At 54.8% G+C, this 16,470-nt stretch overlaps 1 protein-coding gene across 1 annotated transcript; it reads left to right on the top strand.

The window, feature by feature from the left end:
- Positions 1–4,842: 4,842 nt before the first annotated feature.
- On the top strand, positions 4,843–11,622 carry SMIM45 (small integral membrane protein 45). Its single transcript, XM_074577819.1, has 3 exons — positions 4,843–5,194; positions 8,184–8,259; positions 8,551–11,622. The coding sequence occupies exon 3, from the start codon at positions 8,553–8,555 to the stop codon at positions 8,757–8,759; it is 207 nt and encodes a 68-aa protein (XP_074433920.1). The 5' UTR covers positions 4,843–5,194; positions 8,184–8,259; positions 8,551–8,552; the 3' UTR covers positions 8,760–11,622.
- Positions 11,623–16,470: the final 4,848 nt, after the last annotated feature.

Here is a 16,470-nt window from a genome sequence, read left to right as displayed (position 1 = left end):
AGGTTTCTTAGCCGTCCCTTGACAGACTTCCCTACGCAGAGCTGACCCCCTCCTTCCCATGGGGACACAGAGATTCACCCTGCTCCCTTCTCCACGTGCCCCACCTTCACTGCGCTGGGGGGGGACACCTCCCCCTCACCCCCTTATTAACAAAGGACCCTTGGGTACACACACAGCCCACCTGAGGATGACTTGGAGGGGAGCAGTGGTAGTGCTGATGGTCCCTGCCTGAAAATCCTGGCTTTGGCATAGCAAATTTCCTCCTGGGATGCAAAACCATTGCCTGACAGCTGGCACAGCAAGCTGCACCAGGCAGATTCACTTTGGTTTCCTTTTTCTTTGAAATGCCTGCAGGGATGCTCCACAGGGGGATGCAAAGCCTGCAGAGGAAGCTCAGCTCTGTGGGGAGCCAGGAGGAGAACAGGAATCATTGTCCTGCACCCTTGTTGCCTATTTACTCATGGGCCAAGGGGTGTAAAATAGATCTAATGTCAAAGGATAGCATTTAATAACTGTTTTTCATGGCAGAGGATGGCACAAGGAGGTGGAGACTCAGGCTGGCAATGTGCCTGCAGCTCTTGTCTAGATCTGTAGCTCGGCAAGGAGAGGAAGGGAGAAGGATGAGACACGGTTGGTGTTGGAGGCTGGGGTGTATTTTACATATCACTGCGTGACTGTGTCAGGCTGTTTCAGCTCTCTCCGGCCCATTTCCAGTTTGCAAAGCGGGAATAATGAGTCGATCTCTGCTTCCAAGTGGTGCAGGAGAGCTGAAGGAAGGGTATCAGTGCACTGGCTGCCAGCGCAGACAGAAGGGGTGAGAGCAGGGTATGATACGGAAGGGGAGAGGTCCTGATTTTACTCTGGGCCATTTTATATTGTTCTGGTAGCACAAACCATTCCAAAAATAAGTAGAAGTATAATGTAGCCCATGTGAAGATGCTCAGGTGCTGCCAATGAAGGCAATTAGTGTCAGCGAGACTTGGCCTCAGCAGTGCTCCCTGGGAATGGTGCAGTCACTCCTGCAGCAGGACAGCACCAGCCACTACAAAAAAAATTGTAGAACACACGTTTTCCTCATGTAGCCTTGACCAATTTGCTGTCTGCTTCATCCAGTGGGTTGGCGACTGAATCTTGGGATATTTTCTCTCTCGGTTCCCCTCAAGCAGCCATAGGCCCGACAGAGACAGGCTTTGGAGATGGTCTCAGAAGGAACACTGACCCCAGCATGGTCCCAGTTGTTTCAGCACCCGCTCCCAGACCTCCTGGCAGTGGTGGCTTCATCTCAGCCTTGTTCAGCCCAAGTTTTGTGAGATGTTTCCTGTCCCCACGTCCCTGGCTCCAAGCTGACCTCTTGCAGTGCTGCCCAGGAAGCGCGCAGAATACAAACTGTTGTGTATTTGATTGCGCTTGTTCTCTCACTAACAGACAAAAATTATATCATTTGCAGCAAGTGCAAATTATTAGGGAAGCTAATGACATTTCCACATATGTTGCTGGCAACTTCAGCTTCCTTTTGGCAAAGGCTCTCCCCAGCTATTGTTAGACCCAAAGTAAGTCAGCTTTTTCCATTCTGCTCATTAATTTAACTCCCCATACACATTTCCTTAGCTTTTTGATCAACTCAGCAAAGCTTCTCAAATGAGTTTCCTTATTTGAAGCTGCAGTAGCACCCAGAAGGCAGGTTAGTCTGCTTTCGTGCCAGAGTATCTGACTGATGTCCTGCCATGTATCCAGGGTGCCTTCTGCATCTTGCAGCAGCTCCCTCACCTCCAGCAGCTGAGCAGGGAAATATTTCTGGGACTCTTGCTGGAGTTTTGTCCTCTACTGTGGACCGTGGGGGAGGCTAGTTTGATAAAGTCCATCTTCTCCCATGCCTCTACCTAGCTTGGCAGAATAGTATTTAGGGGATTGGTATTGCCTTAAAGATGGGCAGACACTTGTGTCTGATCATCTCAGAAGATGCCAATAAAAGCCTAAAGAACAGTTGAGGAAACTTGTTAGGAAAAACTGGAATAACACTTAATCAGGCTTGTGATTAAGCCGAGATCAGTATGTAGTTCTTGCTGTGATTTATGGGCATGTTAAAAATGGGAAGTGTGTGCCTGAGGTTGCCCAACCATCTCATCTTTTTCCAGCCAGGGCTTTTGTCTGAGAAGGGTTTCATGTTCTCTGCTGTGGCTGGTGACCCTCTCATGTCAAACCCAACCCCATGCTTGCCTTCATCGTGCAGGTGAATTTGTGGCTGGCCAGAGATATGGAGGAAGACGGAGGCTTGGTGGTGGGCAGTAGCCTGGTGTGAATGGCTTCAGTGGGCTTGTGTGTGCACAGCTGCTCAGGGGCTTGCTCCATGCCAGGTGGAAGGGGCTGGAAGCCCCCCAGGCACCAGGCAGGGTGATATGGACGTGCTCATGCCTGGAAGATGCTGTGGCACACGGCAGCCTTATTCGTAGTGAAAGCTGAACCGCAGCTGAAGCGTTTCCATGTGGTTTGAGCTGTACACGGCATGTTGATGCCTGGAGCTGTCTCGACGCTGCAGCTCTTATTGGAAACCAAAGGATGTGACAGCACCTGAGAGCTCTCTCACAGGCAGCAAGCAGCTGCTGCGGCATCAAAGGCCACCTTGGGGCAGGGGGCCTGTGAGTGTGTCCCAGCTCCATCAGCACAAAGCCCAGTCCTCATTTCCCGCTGCCTCCAAGGGTGCTTTCAACTCAGCTGAGGAGAGTTCTGCTTGAAGCAAGTGAGGCTGCCATGTCATGACTTCCACAAACCCACCAGTGCAGTGGTCACTGCGGGAAGAGGTGATCCCCACTCCTTGCCATGCCCTACCGGTGTTTGCATGGCAGGGAAGTGAACCAGGGGGAAAAAAATGACCTCATGAGACAAAAATGCTGTTGTTCTGGGGTTTTGGCTGCATGAGCAGTGTTTTAACATTAAGCCTGAGGTTAAACCTGGGGAGAAGTTGCAGCCCGATGGATGCCCACTGGCTCTGGTGTCCCCCTGGGGTGACCTATGACAGAGAGCTGGGATGGTCAGCTGGGGATAGGGGATGATCTTACGCATTTCAGCATGATGTCCTTGAGGACACCTGGCCTGATAGGCCATACCAGGGTGGCCTGTGGCTCTGGCATTGACTGGTGTCCTGGCGAAATAGTCTCCTGCCTTGTGGCGGCCACCACTGATCTCCTTCTCATTTTTTTTCCATACCTGGAAGTGGTTTCCCTTCTGCCCTCTCAAATGTACTGTGTCTTTGCCTGCCCTTAGGGTTTGCTCTGGGAACACAATAAAGAATATCCTTTCAACATAATTTTTTAAAAATCTTTTTGGCTTTTGGTTTGTCCAAATCACGTTTCTCTCCCAGTACGGTCAAAACCGTGAGGCTTGTGTTTTCCTCCCTCGTCAGTGGGATGAATGAAGCAATTACTGCGCTGATGGTCAAGGTGGGTGTCATGGCTGAACTTCAGTGAGGTTAAAATTAAGGCACGATTGCAGGCTCCTCTCTGGAGGCACATGGCAATCATCTGGAGGCAGTCACCTTGCTGAAGCAAACCAAGAAGCAGCTAGATAATCCTAATGGATCTCCATGCAGACATCCTGCTAGGTACAGGGGGATCACAAGCCTGTGCTCAACGCTTCTAAGCTATTACAAAGTTACATCAAACAGAAGTGGGGCTCGGGAGGACAAATGGAGGATGAGGAGGAAATTATGGAGCTTGACAGCCAGCTCCGATGGCTCGCAGTACAGCCCTGTCTCTGCACTGATGGATGAAACCCCAGTGAGACCAGGCAACAGGCCCCTTGGGTGCATTACCTTTGGAGCCAGCAAGCGCACGTGAGCTCTGCCACCGCCCACAGGATGGCTTGGGGAGGGGACAAACCCATTTGTGCCTGAAACAATCTACTGGGAAGCCAAACCTCACACCTCTTAGTTCCTGGGGCACAGGCATGTAGCAGGCACAGATGTGGGGCTCAGATAATTTGGTGGATATTATTAGCCCTGCAAGCCTTTACAGTCACCCCCTGCGGTGGCACCTGCAGGGCTGTAGGTGTCAGAAGCTAAGCAGGCAGGGCTTGGAGAGCACAGGCAGGAGAGCAGGCAGCTCTTGGGACTGCAGCCCGTTGTTTGGTTGATTTTGTTAAAACATTTTTGCGTTAAATGACTTCTAGGTCACAGTGAAAATTTCCCCGTGTGCAAAAAAAACCAACAAAAAACAACCACCAAACAACCAAATCCCAAGACAGTTTGGTTGTTCCTATTTCTGTGCTGCTGAAAAACTGAAAATGTTTCAACCAAACCACTTCCGTCAGCAGCAGCAATGACAGAGCCAGGTATGGATGCAGGAAATGAGGTATTCCACTGAAAGCAAAAACATTACTCCAGACAGCAATGTTTGTCCTGTTTTCTGCTGTGAGATACTTTCGGTCAAAGTGTTGATTCTTTTCTTTTTGTATAAAACCCCTAAAAGGAGTACTAACCACCCTCCCCTTCCACCCCTCTGCCTCTGTCCCGCTGCCGACAAGCCACCAGCCCACAGAGCCTGGGGTGGGCACACCGGCAAACCTGTGGAGCCTGAAAATCCCGTAAATCTCCTTCAGTCCGAGTTTACACACATCTCCCCCGGCATTTCTCCTCCTCCTCAGCCCGGCGGAGAGCCGGTCCCCGGGCGCTGCCGCCCGGGCTGCGGATGATGCGGGAGGAGGGAGAGCATCCCTCGCCCGCCTCTCCCGTGGCTCTCGCCCGGGTACCATGTGCGGGTGAGCTCGGGAGGCCCGTTGCCATAACGACAGCTGCTAAAATGCCCCCCCCACCTCTCCTGCGCGGGGATGCAATTGGTTGCAGACCGTCCCTCCTTCGGGGGGGAGGCAGGCGGTGAGGTGCCCTGGGGAGGCTGGAGGGGGGCTGACGCTGCCGGGGAGGCGGTGGGGGAAGCCCCCGGGAGCCCCGGTGGGAAATGAGGCCGCGCTGCCGGCTGAGTGTCATCCCTGCGCACTCCCGCCGGCCGCGGCTGCTCCCGCCATCCCTCCCTCCCTCCCGCCCCGCGCCTGTCGCCTCCCGCCGTCGCCCGGCTCTCCCGGAGCTGGGTCCCTTCTCCCTGGCACTGCCTGGCTAGGAAAAGGAGCCTGACTCATCCCGACCGGGCTCCGGCAGATGCCGGAGGGGGCAGCCTCATCCCGTCGCCCTGCGCCCCTGAAGGAGGTAGGTGGCATGTTGGCAGGTAGCGGGTGCTTGTCGGGGATGCAATATATGGGAGCGGGGTCGTGTCCAGGTCCCCAGCCATCAGCAGCTCCTTGCCCCTCGCTGTATGCTGCACCGGGGTGCCCTATCCGGGGGGGGATCTTCTGTGGTCGTGGCTGGTAGTGCTGCAACCTGGTTTGTGCTCCTGACCACGCACATGGGAAGGTTTGGTGCCCAAAGTCACCTGTGTCCAGGTACTCTGCACGGGCACCACTCTTGCCTTGCTCACCCCATGACCAGTCACCGCTGCATGTCCATGTCTCCTGCACACCCCCTTTCCCTGCTCCAGCTCCCCCCTCCCAAGCAGCTTCTGCTCTGTACCTTGCAGCATCCCCCCCCCGGGGTGCCTGTCACAAGTGTACCCACTGCGCTTTGGGGGGCAGCTGGAGGCAGCACGCGGGATCCAGGGGTGACACTGAAGGAGAGCAGCTGGAGTGACACATGTAGCATGGGTTTAAAAAGGGTCAGTCAGATTACCCCTATGAGACGATATCTCAGCTAAAAGATGGGGGAGTCTTTTGTGTCTTTGGGAGGACACAGATGTCCCACTGCAAAACAGGGTTCTGAGATCGACCGGTCCAGCAAGGGTTAAGGCACGTTTAATATCTGCAGAGCTGCTCCAGAAAGCTGACATCTTCCCAAATGAAACTCCCTCTTTCAGCATTTGCAGCCAAAATCTGCTCACCCACCTGACGACAGCAAGTGCTTCGCTGGGCCACCCCTGCAGAGGCTGGGGGCTGGGGGGGCGTGCTTTGACACCTTGCCCAGCACTTGGCTTGGCCACAATGAGGACCATTTGTTGGGGGATCGGTGGGGAGATGCAGCACGAGGTGAGGACTGCATAGCAAGTAGACCGAAGAATAGGTTGCTGGCGAGGAGCTGGGAAATGCTGGCTCTGCCAGTCACCGAGGAAGGATAAATGGGGGAGTCTGTAGGGCTGCTTTTTATTGCGTTGTTTTTGGATGGCAGCTTCACTCCCAGGTTTGCAAAGCAGATGATTAGGGAAGGAAATGAGGTTGCTGGCTTTCCTCCCATTGCCTCAGGGGGGTCCAAGCCAGAGTCACCTTCCCAGACTCCCTAACCCTGCCCAATACTTTTGCCAGCCAGGGACTGGTATCGGCTGCTGGGGCACCTCTGGAGAAGGGGTTTGCAGCAGCCTTGGCCCTCCCAGTCTGGCTGGGGGTGCAGGGGGTGCGCAGGGCTTCATGCAGCAGCAGCAGCAGCATCACAGGACACAGGAGATACTTTTGCAGAGCATGTACAGAAGCTGCGCTGAGGGGCCTCTGGCCAAACCCACACCTCAGACCTGACTCCTGTTGGGGAGGGGGGTTTGTGCCTAATTCCTTCCTGAGTTCCTCAGGATGAGTTATGTGACGGAAACCCCATGGTGGGATCCCTGCTCTGCACAACATGTCTGTGATGTTTTTGCAGGCTGGGGTAGGGGGGGGGGTTCTTCCCGAGTTACTCGCCTGAGGAAGGCAGAGGCAGCCATGAAGAGGCAGGAGCAGCGCCCAGACTGCCTCTTTGCTCCTGGCCAAATGGTGGCTGATGCTGAGCCGCCTGGTCTCATTGCTCTCGATCAGGCGGAGCAGGGTCCTGGCAAAAGGGACATGTGAATCACTGAGAGGGAGAAAAAGTCCTCCAGGAGAAAAAGTCCTCCAGGACTTGGCAAGGGTAGGGGCAGCGCCATGGGTAGCAAAACCAAGGACTGCTGAAAGCCAAAGAGCACAGTAGGAGGAGGCAAAATCCACCGAGATCTGCCCTGTGATGCAAGAACAGATAAATATCAACATTCATGCCGCCAGTAAGTGGGAGGAAATCAGGCTTTTTTGATAGTGCTGGCAGTTTCTTGCTTACATTAGCAAGAATTGTAGCTCATTTCAGATCTAACCCTGTGACAGAAACGGTGTTATTCAGAGGGCAGAGATGAATCTCATGCTTCCTGCTGCTAATCTCGGGGTGAGCAGGCAGGGATGTGCTTTCCTGCTGCAAGAGGTGTCCAGCAGAGAAATGCTGCTGGGCACATTGAAATCAACTGATGGCTTTGTTTTTTAAAAAAAAGAAGATAATAAAATATGCCCAGCCTCCACTGTGGGAAAGGGCAGCAACCTTACGGGCCAGGAGCGGGGAGCAGGACGGAGATGCTCAGAGCTCTCCCCAGCCTCCCTTTAACCTCCCTGCACAAGGGAGGCTGGGGACAGGTGGTTATTGGCAGAGGGATGACTCACGGGATGGTTGCTGATGGCAGCTTTCAGGTGTCTTGAAAAGGAGGAGCTCGATGAGGGCGCAGCTCTACTCTAACTGCGTCCCCACCGAAGTCAAGAGGCATTTCATCACCCCACCAAGGGGTGAGGGTTTTGGAAAGCCCCCCTTCAGGACTGTGTTTTGTGCCCGAGTCTGGTGCTGTCACACTTTCCCAAGCCCAAGGGCCCCTGGTTTAATCCACCCAAGCCTGTAACAAGTGCCATGTTCACCATGCAAAACCCAGCAGCCCTGGTGCCTGGGGGAGGCCAGAGCTATGACTTTTTGGGGGGATGCTTCTTGATCTTCTTTTCTACCCCTCCATCGCCCACAACCTGGCGGGTGTTTTGGTAAGAGCGGGCAGCTAGGGGTCAGACAAGTTGGATTCCACTGTGGATTGCAATGTGGATTGCTCCCTCCCTCGCAAAGGATGGGGATAATGGATGGGCACAAAAGTGGTGCCATTACAGCTTTTAAATGGCCCTGAGTGAGGGTGTATGCCCTGAGCACAGCATCACCAGGGACATAATGGTGAGGAGGGAGTGGGCCAGGACACCAGCAGGTTGTGGGGCTGGGACCCCGGCTGTCCACCCCTCTGGAAAGCTTCAGCCTTGACGACTGGGCAGGGAGATGTTTGCTCCTTCCACCTTGCTCGTTTTTAGTGCAGGATCAACAGCGATCATACAGCATGTTGTTTTGTGTTCCCCAGGGCGGCGCTGCCCCGGACTCGGCACCTCACGCCTGGGTGGCGAGGGGCTCCTGAAAAGGCAGATTGGCCGCCCCCGGTAAGTGGCTCCTGCTGCCCAGTGGCTGATGTGAGGGGGGATAGATCTGGGCTCCCCTCAGAGACTGCTGCTCAGTGAGGGGGTCCCAGCGATGAGCTGAAGGGATTGCCCTCTCCCGAAGGCTGAGGTGCCTTGGTGTGCAACCAAGCAGGACTTGGGGTGAGATGGGCTGTGAGGAGGGGTGCAGGGAGGCTGGGCACTGCTGATGAGGCAGATGTCTCATGATGAAGCCCAGTGGAGGTGATTTTTGGGTGCTCCCACTGCACAAGTTTCTCCCTCTTTTTCTGGCAGCCATGCCTCACTTCTTGGATTGGTTTGTTCCAGTGTATCTGATGATCTCCATTCTCATCCTGGTGGGCTTTGGAGCTTGCATTTACTACTTTGAGCCAGGACTCCAGGAAGCCCATAAGTGGCGAACGCAGAGGCCAATCATGGAACGAGACCTTCGGAAGACACTGATGATTCGGGACAACCTGGCCTTCGGGGTGCCTGAGGTCTGATGTGCTGGCTGTTGAGTCCAGATGAGCCTCTCCTGGGTGGGCAGCAGTCTACAAGCCTTGGTAGGGATGACAGTCCTGCCCTGCGCCAGCGGGACTGATCATCGCTTTGCTCTTTGCTGATCTGGGTCTCATACTCACCACTCACTTTTCTGCCCCTTTGCTTCTTAGGCAAGGTTTGTGTGGCATTGTAGACTCGGGGCTTCCCACATGCTCACAGCCCTTCACCCAGCCAAGGACTTCTACTTCTCTCCATGGCAAAGACTGATGGGTCACTCAAAGTAAAGGTCCCTTGTTAATCGCTTGAGTTTGAGCTGACTGGCACCTTGACATGACCCTCAGTAAGAAAGGTGTCTGCAGGGGTACCAGGCTTGCGAAGAGATACAGAGCTTTTTTACTCCTAGTCATTGAGTTAAGTCTAACCCACTCTGTTTAAGTCTGGGGGGTGTTTTTGGGGAAAAAAATGGGATTTCAACGCAGATTGTTGCTTCGCCTGAGCTCTTCACAGCACCCACCCTTGGTGCTGGGACGGTAAGCTTGCTGAAGCTCTCTGCAGAGGGACCAAGGTCTCATCAAGCCCCAGAGACTGGGGGCACACCAGTGTGGCTAAAGGCACACCACTGCTCTGTGTCTGTTTGGGAGATGGAGAACATCCATCCATCTGTCCATCCATTCCAGATGCACTACATTAAAATTAAAGATCTTTAGTAAAGAGATTTGTCCAAGTCCTGTGTCAAGCTGAGAATATTCGGCAGCTCTCCACGAAAGGGTGCTGCCAGAGTTATCACATAAGCCTCTCCCGATCTGCCTGACCTTCTGCTCCTCTGCCACGGAGTGAGATGGGATAGACCGGGAGGTAGCTTGCATTTGTTCAGTATCCTGCACTCTGGAGTCCTATGGCATGGATGGAGTCTTCTTTAACTCTCATCCCAATGAAAGCTCTGAAGCGTTCCTCAGCCTCCTTTCCCTGCACATCTCTGAGAAGGGACACTGAGCCTGTTGGTGAAATGGGCTTGTTGCACCACCTCTGCTTTCTGGACCCAAGCCGTATAATGTGGTCTGGCACAAAATCTCATGTTTGTAGACTATCTGCAGTTTCTGCACTGCCGCGGGGCTGATCAGCTACGGAAGTGCTGTACGAAGGCGTGATGCTGGGGCTAAGAGGGACATTCACATCTTCTCCCTCCCTGCCAATCCTGTGAAATGCCCTGTGTGTCCAGAGAGGTTTGGGGGAGCTCTGAACCCATGGCAGGAGGTTGTGTCAAGAGCCTCTCCTCCCCTCTCCTCCCACCCCAACACCCACCCTTTGGCTGCAGTAGGTGCAGAGGTGGTACCTGTGAGCACTCTGGGCACAGTGGGGTCCCGCGTGACCCACTCCTGCATGTCCCAGGGGATGTCAGCCAATGCCACCACCCCATGTACATGTGTCTGCACATCCTGTGCTGTCACCTGGGCCTGCCAGTATTGGGGCGACCCACATCCCCAGCATGCTCCCCGGGTGTCAGCTCTGTGCCATAGTCCCCGATGGCTCCTTTGGGCGGCAGGAGTCCCTCGGGCCAGCTGCCCAAATCTGCCACAGCTCCTGGATGGGCTCGTGTCCCTCAGCCTCTCCTGTGAAACTGTCAGGGAGGTTTTCTCCTCCATTCCCAAAGAGAGGAGGAGAGCGAACAGGGCCGATTTAAGTGAGTGATGCTACATTGGTAATTCTCTGGGGATGAAAGTTAATTTTTATCTCTAAAAGTTTTGGCAGAGGAAGGAATGGGTCAGAACATTCTGTGAATATCCTGGGTCTTTCTGGGACATTTAATCCATTCAGATTGCAATTGTATCACCATTATCTTCCACGCCAAAACCAGGCATGCTGGCAGGAGATTTCTGTCTCTGTTTCAGCTGGAGGACAAGTTGTGAGTCCTTCCTTCAGCCAAAATTCAGAGATCGTGATATGAGAACCCTAACTGGTGAGTCTCACTCAGCAGGGAAATGCAGTGAGTGGGATTACTCCTGTGCCCAAAGATACTCTCACCCTGGTGAGCAAAGGCTCAAAATGCAGGTGCAGCCTGAAACAGGTAAATCCCACATATTTTTGTGCCTTGGTGACTTGAGAGTGCGAAAGGGAAATGCCGCGGGGCTAGACTGCAGGTTCTGACGTGCCACCCTCAGCTGCACGGCTCACATCGCCTGCTCTCTGGCACAACACAGCCATATCTCCAAGCACCAGCTTGGAAACCCACTTCCTCACCTCGACTCAGTCGTGGCTGGGACTGCACTTGGAACAGACCCCAGCTGAGCCATGGGGTAGCAATAAAAAGCTCTGTACTGGAGCTGAGGGGCTTGGAGCAGCCAGGGCCAGGTAAAACTGTCCCTGTGGGAAGGGATCCTGGTTGTTGTGGTTTTGGCTGGATTGGTGCAGGCTGCTCTGCCATCACACTTTCTCCAAACCCACTTTCGCCTGCTGAGTCAAAAGAGAAGAGGGAAAACTACCAGCCTGGTAAAAATGAAAGGCTGGGTCTGCCACCACCACTCTCGGCCAGCTGGCATCCACGGTGCGATGGGGCTCTCTGCGGGTGTCCCCTCTCCCCTCCTCTGTGTCCTCCTCTGTGTCCTCCTCTGTGCTCTCTCCTGCCTCTTTTCACCTCCATTCTGCCCATGACTCGCTGCAAAAACCGAGCAAAAAGAAGATGACAAAGACATCAGGGCTGACTAGAGAGAAATTAGTTATTCATCTCCTCCAGCTTATGTTTCACGCTGTTTAGTCCTGATGCAATGAGTATTAAGCCAGGTATTTTCCACGGGTATGAAGGACTTTACTGCCAATGGTGTTAAAGCCCTCCCCAGTGCAATAAAAATGTGTGACAAACCACGTGGTCCACCCTTTATTTTCCTGTTGTTCCCCCCAGAAGCTGCCTCCCTCCAGCTCCAGGCAGGCAGCAAGGACCAGGCTGCGGCGAGGTTTCCTTTACAGCAGGGTAGGTCTTTGTCCGCCTGGTTCCTGTGCCGGCTGTGCCACAGGGCTATCTGGGAATAATTAAGCCAAAGGCAAACGCTGCCTGAAAACTGAGACTTTTTCTCCCGTGTGGGACCTGTGCAGCCAGAGAGACCTCAGGGGAGAGGGAAACTGTCTCAGATACTGAATTAAACTGCATAAAGCATCAAAGAAGATACTTAGTGCTGGAAATACTGCACAGCATCAGGTTGGTCTTTTCCACCTTCTCTGTCTCTTTGCCTTTAAAGAAGCAGAGAATCATAGAATCATAGAATCATAGGGTTGGAAGGGACCTCTGGAGATCACCTAATCCAACCCCCCTGCCAGAGCAGGGGCACCTTAGAGCAAGTTGCACAGGAATGCGTCCAGGTGGGTTTTGAATGTCTCCAGAGATGGAGACTCCACCACCTCTCTCGGCAGCCCGTTCCAATGCTCTGCCACCCTCAAAGGAAAGATATTCCTCCTCATGTTTAGGTGGAACTTCCTATGCTCAAGTCTGTGCCCATTACCTGTTGTGCTGTCGCTGGGCACCACTGAAAAGAGCCTGGCCCCATCCTCCTGACACCCACCCTTTAAGTATTGATAAGTGTTGATAAGATCCCCCCTCAGCTGTCTTTTTTACAGACTGAAGAGACCCAAATCCCTCAGCCTTTTTTCATAAGGGAGGTGTTCCAGTCCCCTAATCATCTAGGTAGCCCTTTGCTGCACCCTCTCCAGTAGTTCCCTGTTCCTCTTGAACCAGGGAGCCCAGAACTGGACACAGTAGTCCAGGTGCGGCCTCACCAAGGCAGAGTAGAGGGGGAAGATGACCTCCCTCAACCTGCTGGCCACACTCTTCTTGATGCATCCCAGGATGCCATTGGCCTTCTTGGCCACGAGGGCACATTGCTGGCTCATGGTCATCCTGTTGTCCACCAGGACTCCCAGGTCTCTTTGCACCGAGCTGCTTTCCAGCAGGTCAGCCCCCAACCTGTACTGGTGCATGGGGTTATTCCTCCCCAGGTGCAGCACCCTACACTTGCCCTTGTTGAATTTCATAAGGTTCCTCTCTGCCCAAATCTCCAACCTGTCCAGGTCTCTCTGTATGGCAGCAAAGCCTTCCGGTGCGTCAGCCACCCCCCACAGCTTTGTATTATCAGCGAACTTGCTGAGGGTGCACTCTATCCCCTCATCCAGGTCATTGATGAATATATTGAAGAGGACTAGACCCAGCACTGACCCCTGGGGAACACCAGTCGTCACTGACCTCCAACTAGACTCTGTGCCCCTAATGATGACCCTCTGAGCTCTGCCTTTCAACCACTTATCAATCCACTTTACTGTCCATTCATCTAACCCACTCTTCCTAAGCTTCCCTATGAGGATGCTGTGGAAGACGGTGTCGAACGCTTTGCTCAAGTCAAGGTAGACCACATCTACCGCCCTCCCCTCATCTATCCATCCAGTCATGCCATCATAGAAGGCTATCAGATTAGTCAGACATGATTTCCCCTTGGTGAATCCATGTTGAGTACTTCTGATAGCTTTCTTTTCTTCCACATGCCTTGAGATGACGCCCAGAAAGAGCTGTTCCATCATCTTTCCAGGGATGGAGGTGAGGCTGACCGGCCTGTAGTTCCCCAGGACCTCCGTCTTGCCTTTTTTGAAGACTGGAGTGACATTGTCTTTCCTCCAGTCCTCAGGCGCCTCGCCTGTTCTCCAGGACCTTTCAAAGATGATGGAGAGAGGCCCAGCAATGACTTCTGCCAGCTCCCTCAGCACTCTCAGGTCCATCCCATCGGGGCCCATAGACTTGTGAATATCTAATTGATCTACTTGATCCCTCATTCGATCCTCCTCAAGTCAGGGGAAGTCGTCTTCTTTCCCCATTACTTTCCCCAAAGCCTGGGACTCCTGAGGGCTGGGCCGAGCAGTAAAGACCGAAGCAAAGAAGGCATTCGGTAACTCCACCTTCTCAGCATCCTCCATCACCATGGCTCCTGTCTCATTCAACAGTGGGCCCACAACTTCTCTGGTCTTCCTTTTGCTTCCAATATACTTGTAGAAGCTCTTCCTGTTGAGCTTGACATCCCTAGCCAGGTTTAGTTCCAAGGCGGCCTTGGCTTTCCTTGTTTCATCCCTGCACGCTCTGGCGGCATTCTTCTAATCCTCCCAAGGGGTCAGTCCATTCTTCCACTTACTGTAAACTTCCTTCTTCCACTTGAGCTTTTTCAGAAGCTCCCTGCTCAACCATGCAGGTCTCCTGCGCCCCTTGGCAGATTTCTTGCTCATTAGTTACACCACCCTGAGCCCTGCTTTCCCCCAGCACTCCCCATGGCTCGCTGTGGATCGGGACGGTGGTTCCCGCTCCACCCCCCAGCCCTGGCCACCAGAAGGCAGGTGAGCATCGCCCCTGCTGTGCTGTGGGTGCTATGGGTGCCCGGCTCTCCTTCTCTTTGCTCCTGTTTGCCCACCAAACCACTTGTATTCTGATCCCACCCCACCAAAACACCTTTCTCCTTTCCTCCTTGGTTATTGTGTTGCCCTTCAAAGTCTCTTTAATAGTGACGAAGGTGTAGAGCGGCAAGCTGACTCCCTGTAACAGATGCCTTCTTGACCCTGAAAATGTCCCAAAGCTGGCAAAATTAAGAAACAATCAGAATAATGAAGAAGAAGAAAATCAGAATAAGGGAAAGAAGCATCAACCTGGATGAACACCTGACCAGCGAACACTGAACTTCCTCAGTGGGGCATAAATTGTTGAGCTAGAATCTGCCATTTGAGGGGGGGAAAAAAAAAAAGAAGACAGGAAGGGAAAACATTTGAAAAATTCAGAGATTTTAATTGTTTTTTTAAATCGCTCTTGTTGTTCTCAGGAGTAGGCGGCGCAGGCTCCTCCACCTCCTGCCATGGGAGTGGGGCGGGGGGCCATGGCTGTGGGGCTGCCTGTGGTTGTGGGGCTGCCACTGGCATGGGGCTGCTCGTGGTTGTGGGGCTGCCAGTGGCGTGGGGCTGCTGGCAGCAGGGGCCAGGAAGGCACCGGGGCAGGGGCCAGGACTGGCCATGGCGCCAGGCGTGGGAGGGTGCCGGGCAGGCCACAAGCACCCCATTGTCCCATCCGGAGGCGGGCTGGCCCCCCCGGGCAGGGCTGCCAGTGGGGGCTCAGGCCTCTGGACGACAGCGGCTGTGCCCCAGGACACTGTGGCCCCGGCACTGGGGAAGGCTTGAGCCCCCCAGCCCAGCCCATCACCCCCTGCCCTCACACCTCAGCCTCCAGCCCGCCGCCGCCCACCATGGAGGAGGACGTCACCCCTCACCGCAGCCGCCTGCCCACCCTGGGCAGCCCCCGCCGCATTCCGGGCCCCTCATCGCGGAGAGATGGCCCCCTTGGCATCCCTACCACCCCCACGAAGCGGAGCTGCTTCTCGGTCACCCTGTGCCGGGCTGCTGGGGGTCCCCCCTGGGAGCGACTGCGAGGACCGGCCCCCATCACCCCCGTCCCTCCGCGCCCCCGACCTGCAGCGGCCGAGGGGCCCCAGCGACATGACGGCCCTGGCTGGGCAGAGGCTGCCTCGGCGGCGAAGATGGGGGTGCCCTGCTCCCCGCCACGTTCCGGTGGGTCTCTGCTGCCCGGATGGGCTGGGAAGCGGGGAGGGAGGCACCAAGGGGTGCCTCGGCAATGGCGGCACCATGGGACTCGGTGTGGGGGAGGGCCTTCAGGAGCGGCAGGGGGACATGGGGGAGGATGGGGGCTTCCTACCCCGGGAGCCATTTCCCCTTGGCCCACACCGGGAATGCAGGTGGATGAAGGCAGGCGGGAGGTGAGCTCGTGGGGCGGTGAGCCCGGCACCTGGTGGGGAAATGGGCGGCTGCGGGCACCATGTCAGGAGCTGCTGTGGGTGCTGGGAGGCCTGTCTGTCTGTCTGTCTGTCTGTCCAGACGTCCTGTTGGACCACTCAGCCTAGCCTGGGTAACTTTTCAGTGCCGACAGTGATTTCTGGTACCCTCCGACCATTACCCACACTGGGTGCAATTTCCTTTTTGCCCTGGGGCATTGCAGAAAGAGGCATCCAAAAGCCAGTCCAGTCTGCCAGGCGTCCCACAAGCTGAACCCCACCCAGGGGGCTGCCATGTGGTGAAGGGACACATGGGGACATCCCTGAAAGGATGCTGCCATCATCCCACTGAGCAGAAGGTTAGAGCAGTCCCAGATGTTCGTGCCCCAGCACGGCGTGGCGGCGCCATGGTGTGTGATGGGGCCGGGGCTTGCAACTGTAGGAGAAGAAAACACAGAGAGAGGAAGGAGCATCCCCCTCCAAAGGCACTGGCAGCCAGGGGCATCCACACGGCTCTCCACGCATGGGCATATCCACCAGACACATGCAGGTGGGCACCACCAGGCATGGACGCCCGCCAGGGCAGGCAGGGATGTGATCTGTGCACCCCAACATCGCCCGTGGATGGGACCCCTCCCTGCTCCCCACACGCATGTACACATGTGTACGTGCAGCCACATGCACACATGCATGTACACACACAGAGACCAGGGACGGCGCTCGCTCTGCCTCTGCACCGTGGGCTGACAGCCAGGAATCGCGGTGCCGGAGGAGAAAAGGTTTCTCACGCCTCCGCACACGGAGCTGAAGGGCAAATCACTTTTGATGAGCCAAAACATTCCCCATTTCCTCCCTCCGGGAAAGCAGAAGGAGGCCTTGCAAATCCCCTGAACCCAGTAAATACCTAAGGGGAGAG

This window comes from Larus michahellis, chromosome 1, assembly GCF_964199755.1.
Source record: "Larus michahellis chromosome 1, bLarMic1.1, whole genome shotgun sequence".
NCBI lineage: Eukaryota > Metazoa > Chordata > Aves > Charadriiformes > Laridae > Larus > Larus michahellis.
Note: the sequence above shows the minus strand (reverse complement) of the source record. Positions and strands in the feature narration are given on the sequence as shown.

Coding starts and splice junctions, on each gene's coding strand:
- SMIM45 (XM_074577819.1), top strand. CDS start 8,553: ATGCCTCACTTCTTGGATTGGTTTGTTCCAGTGTATCTGATGATCTCC.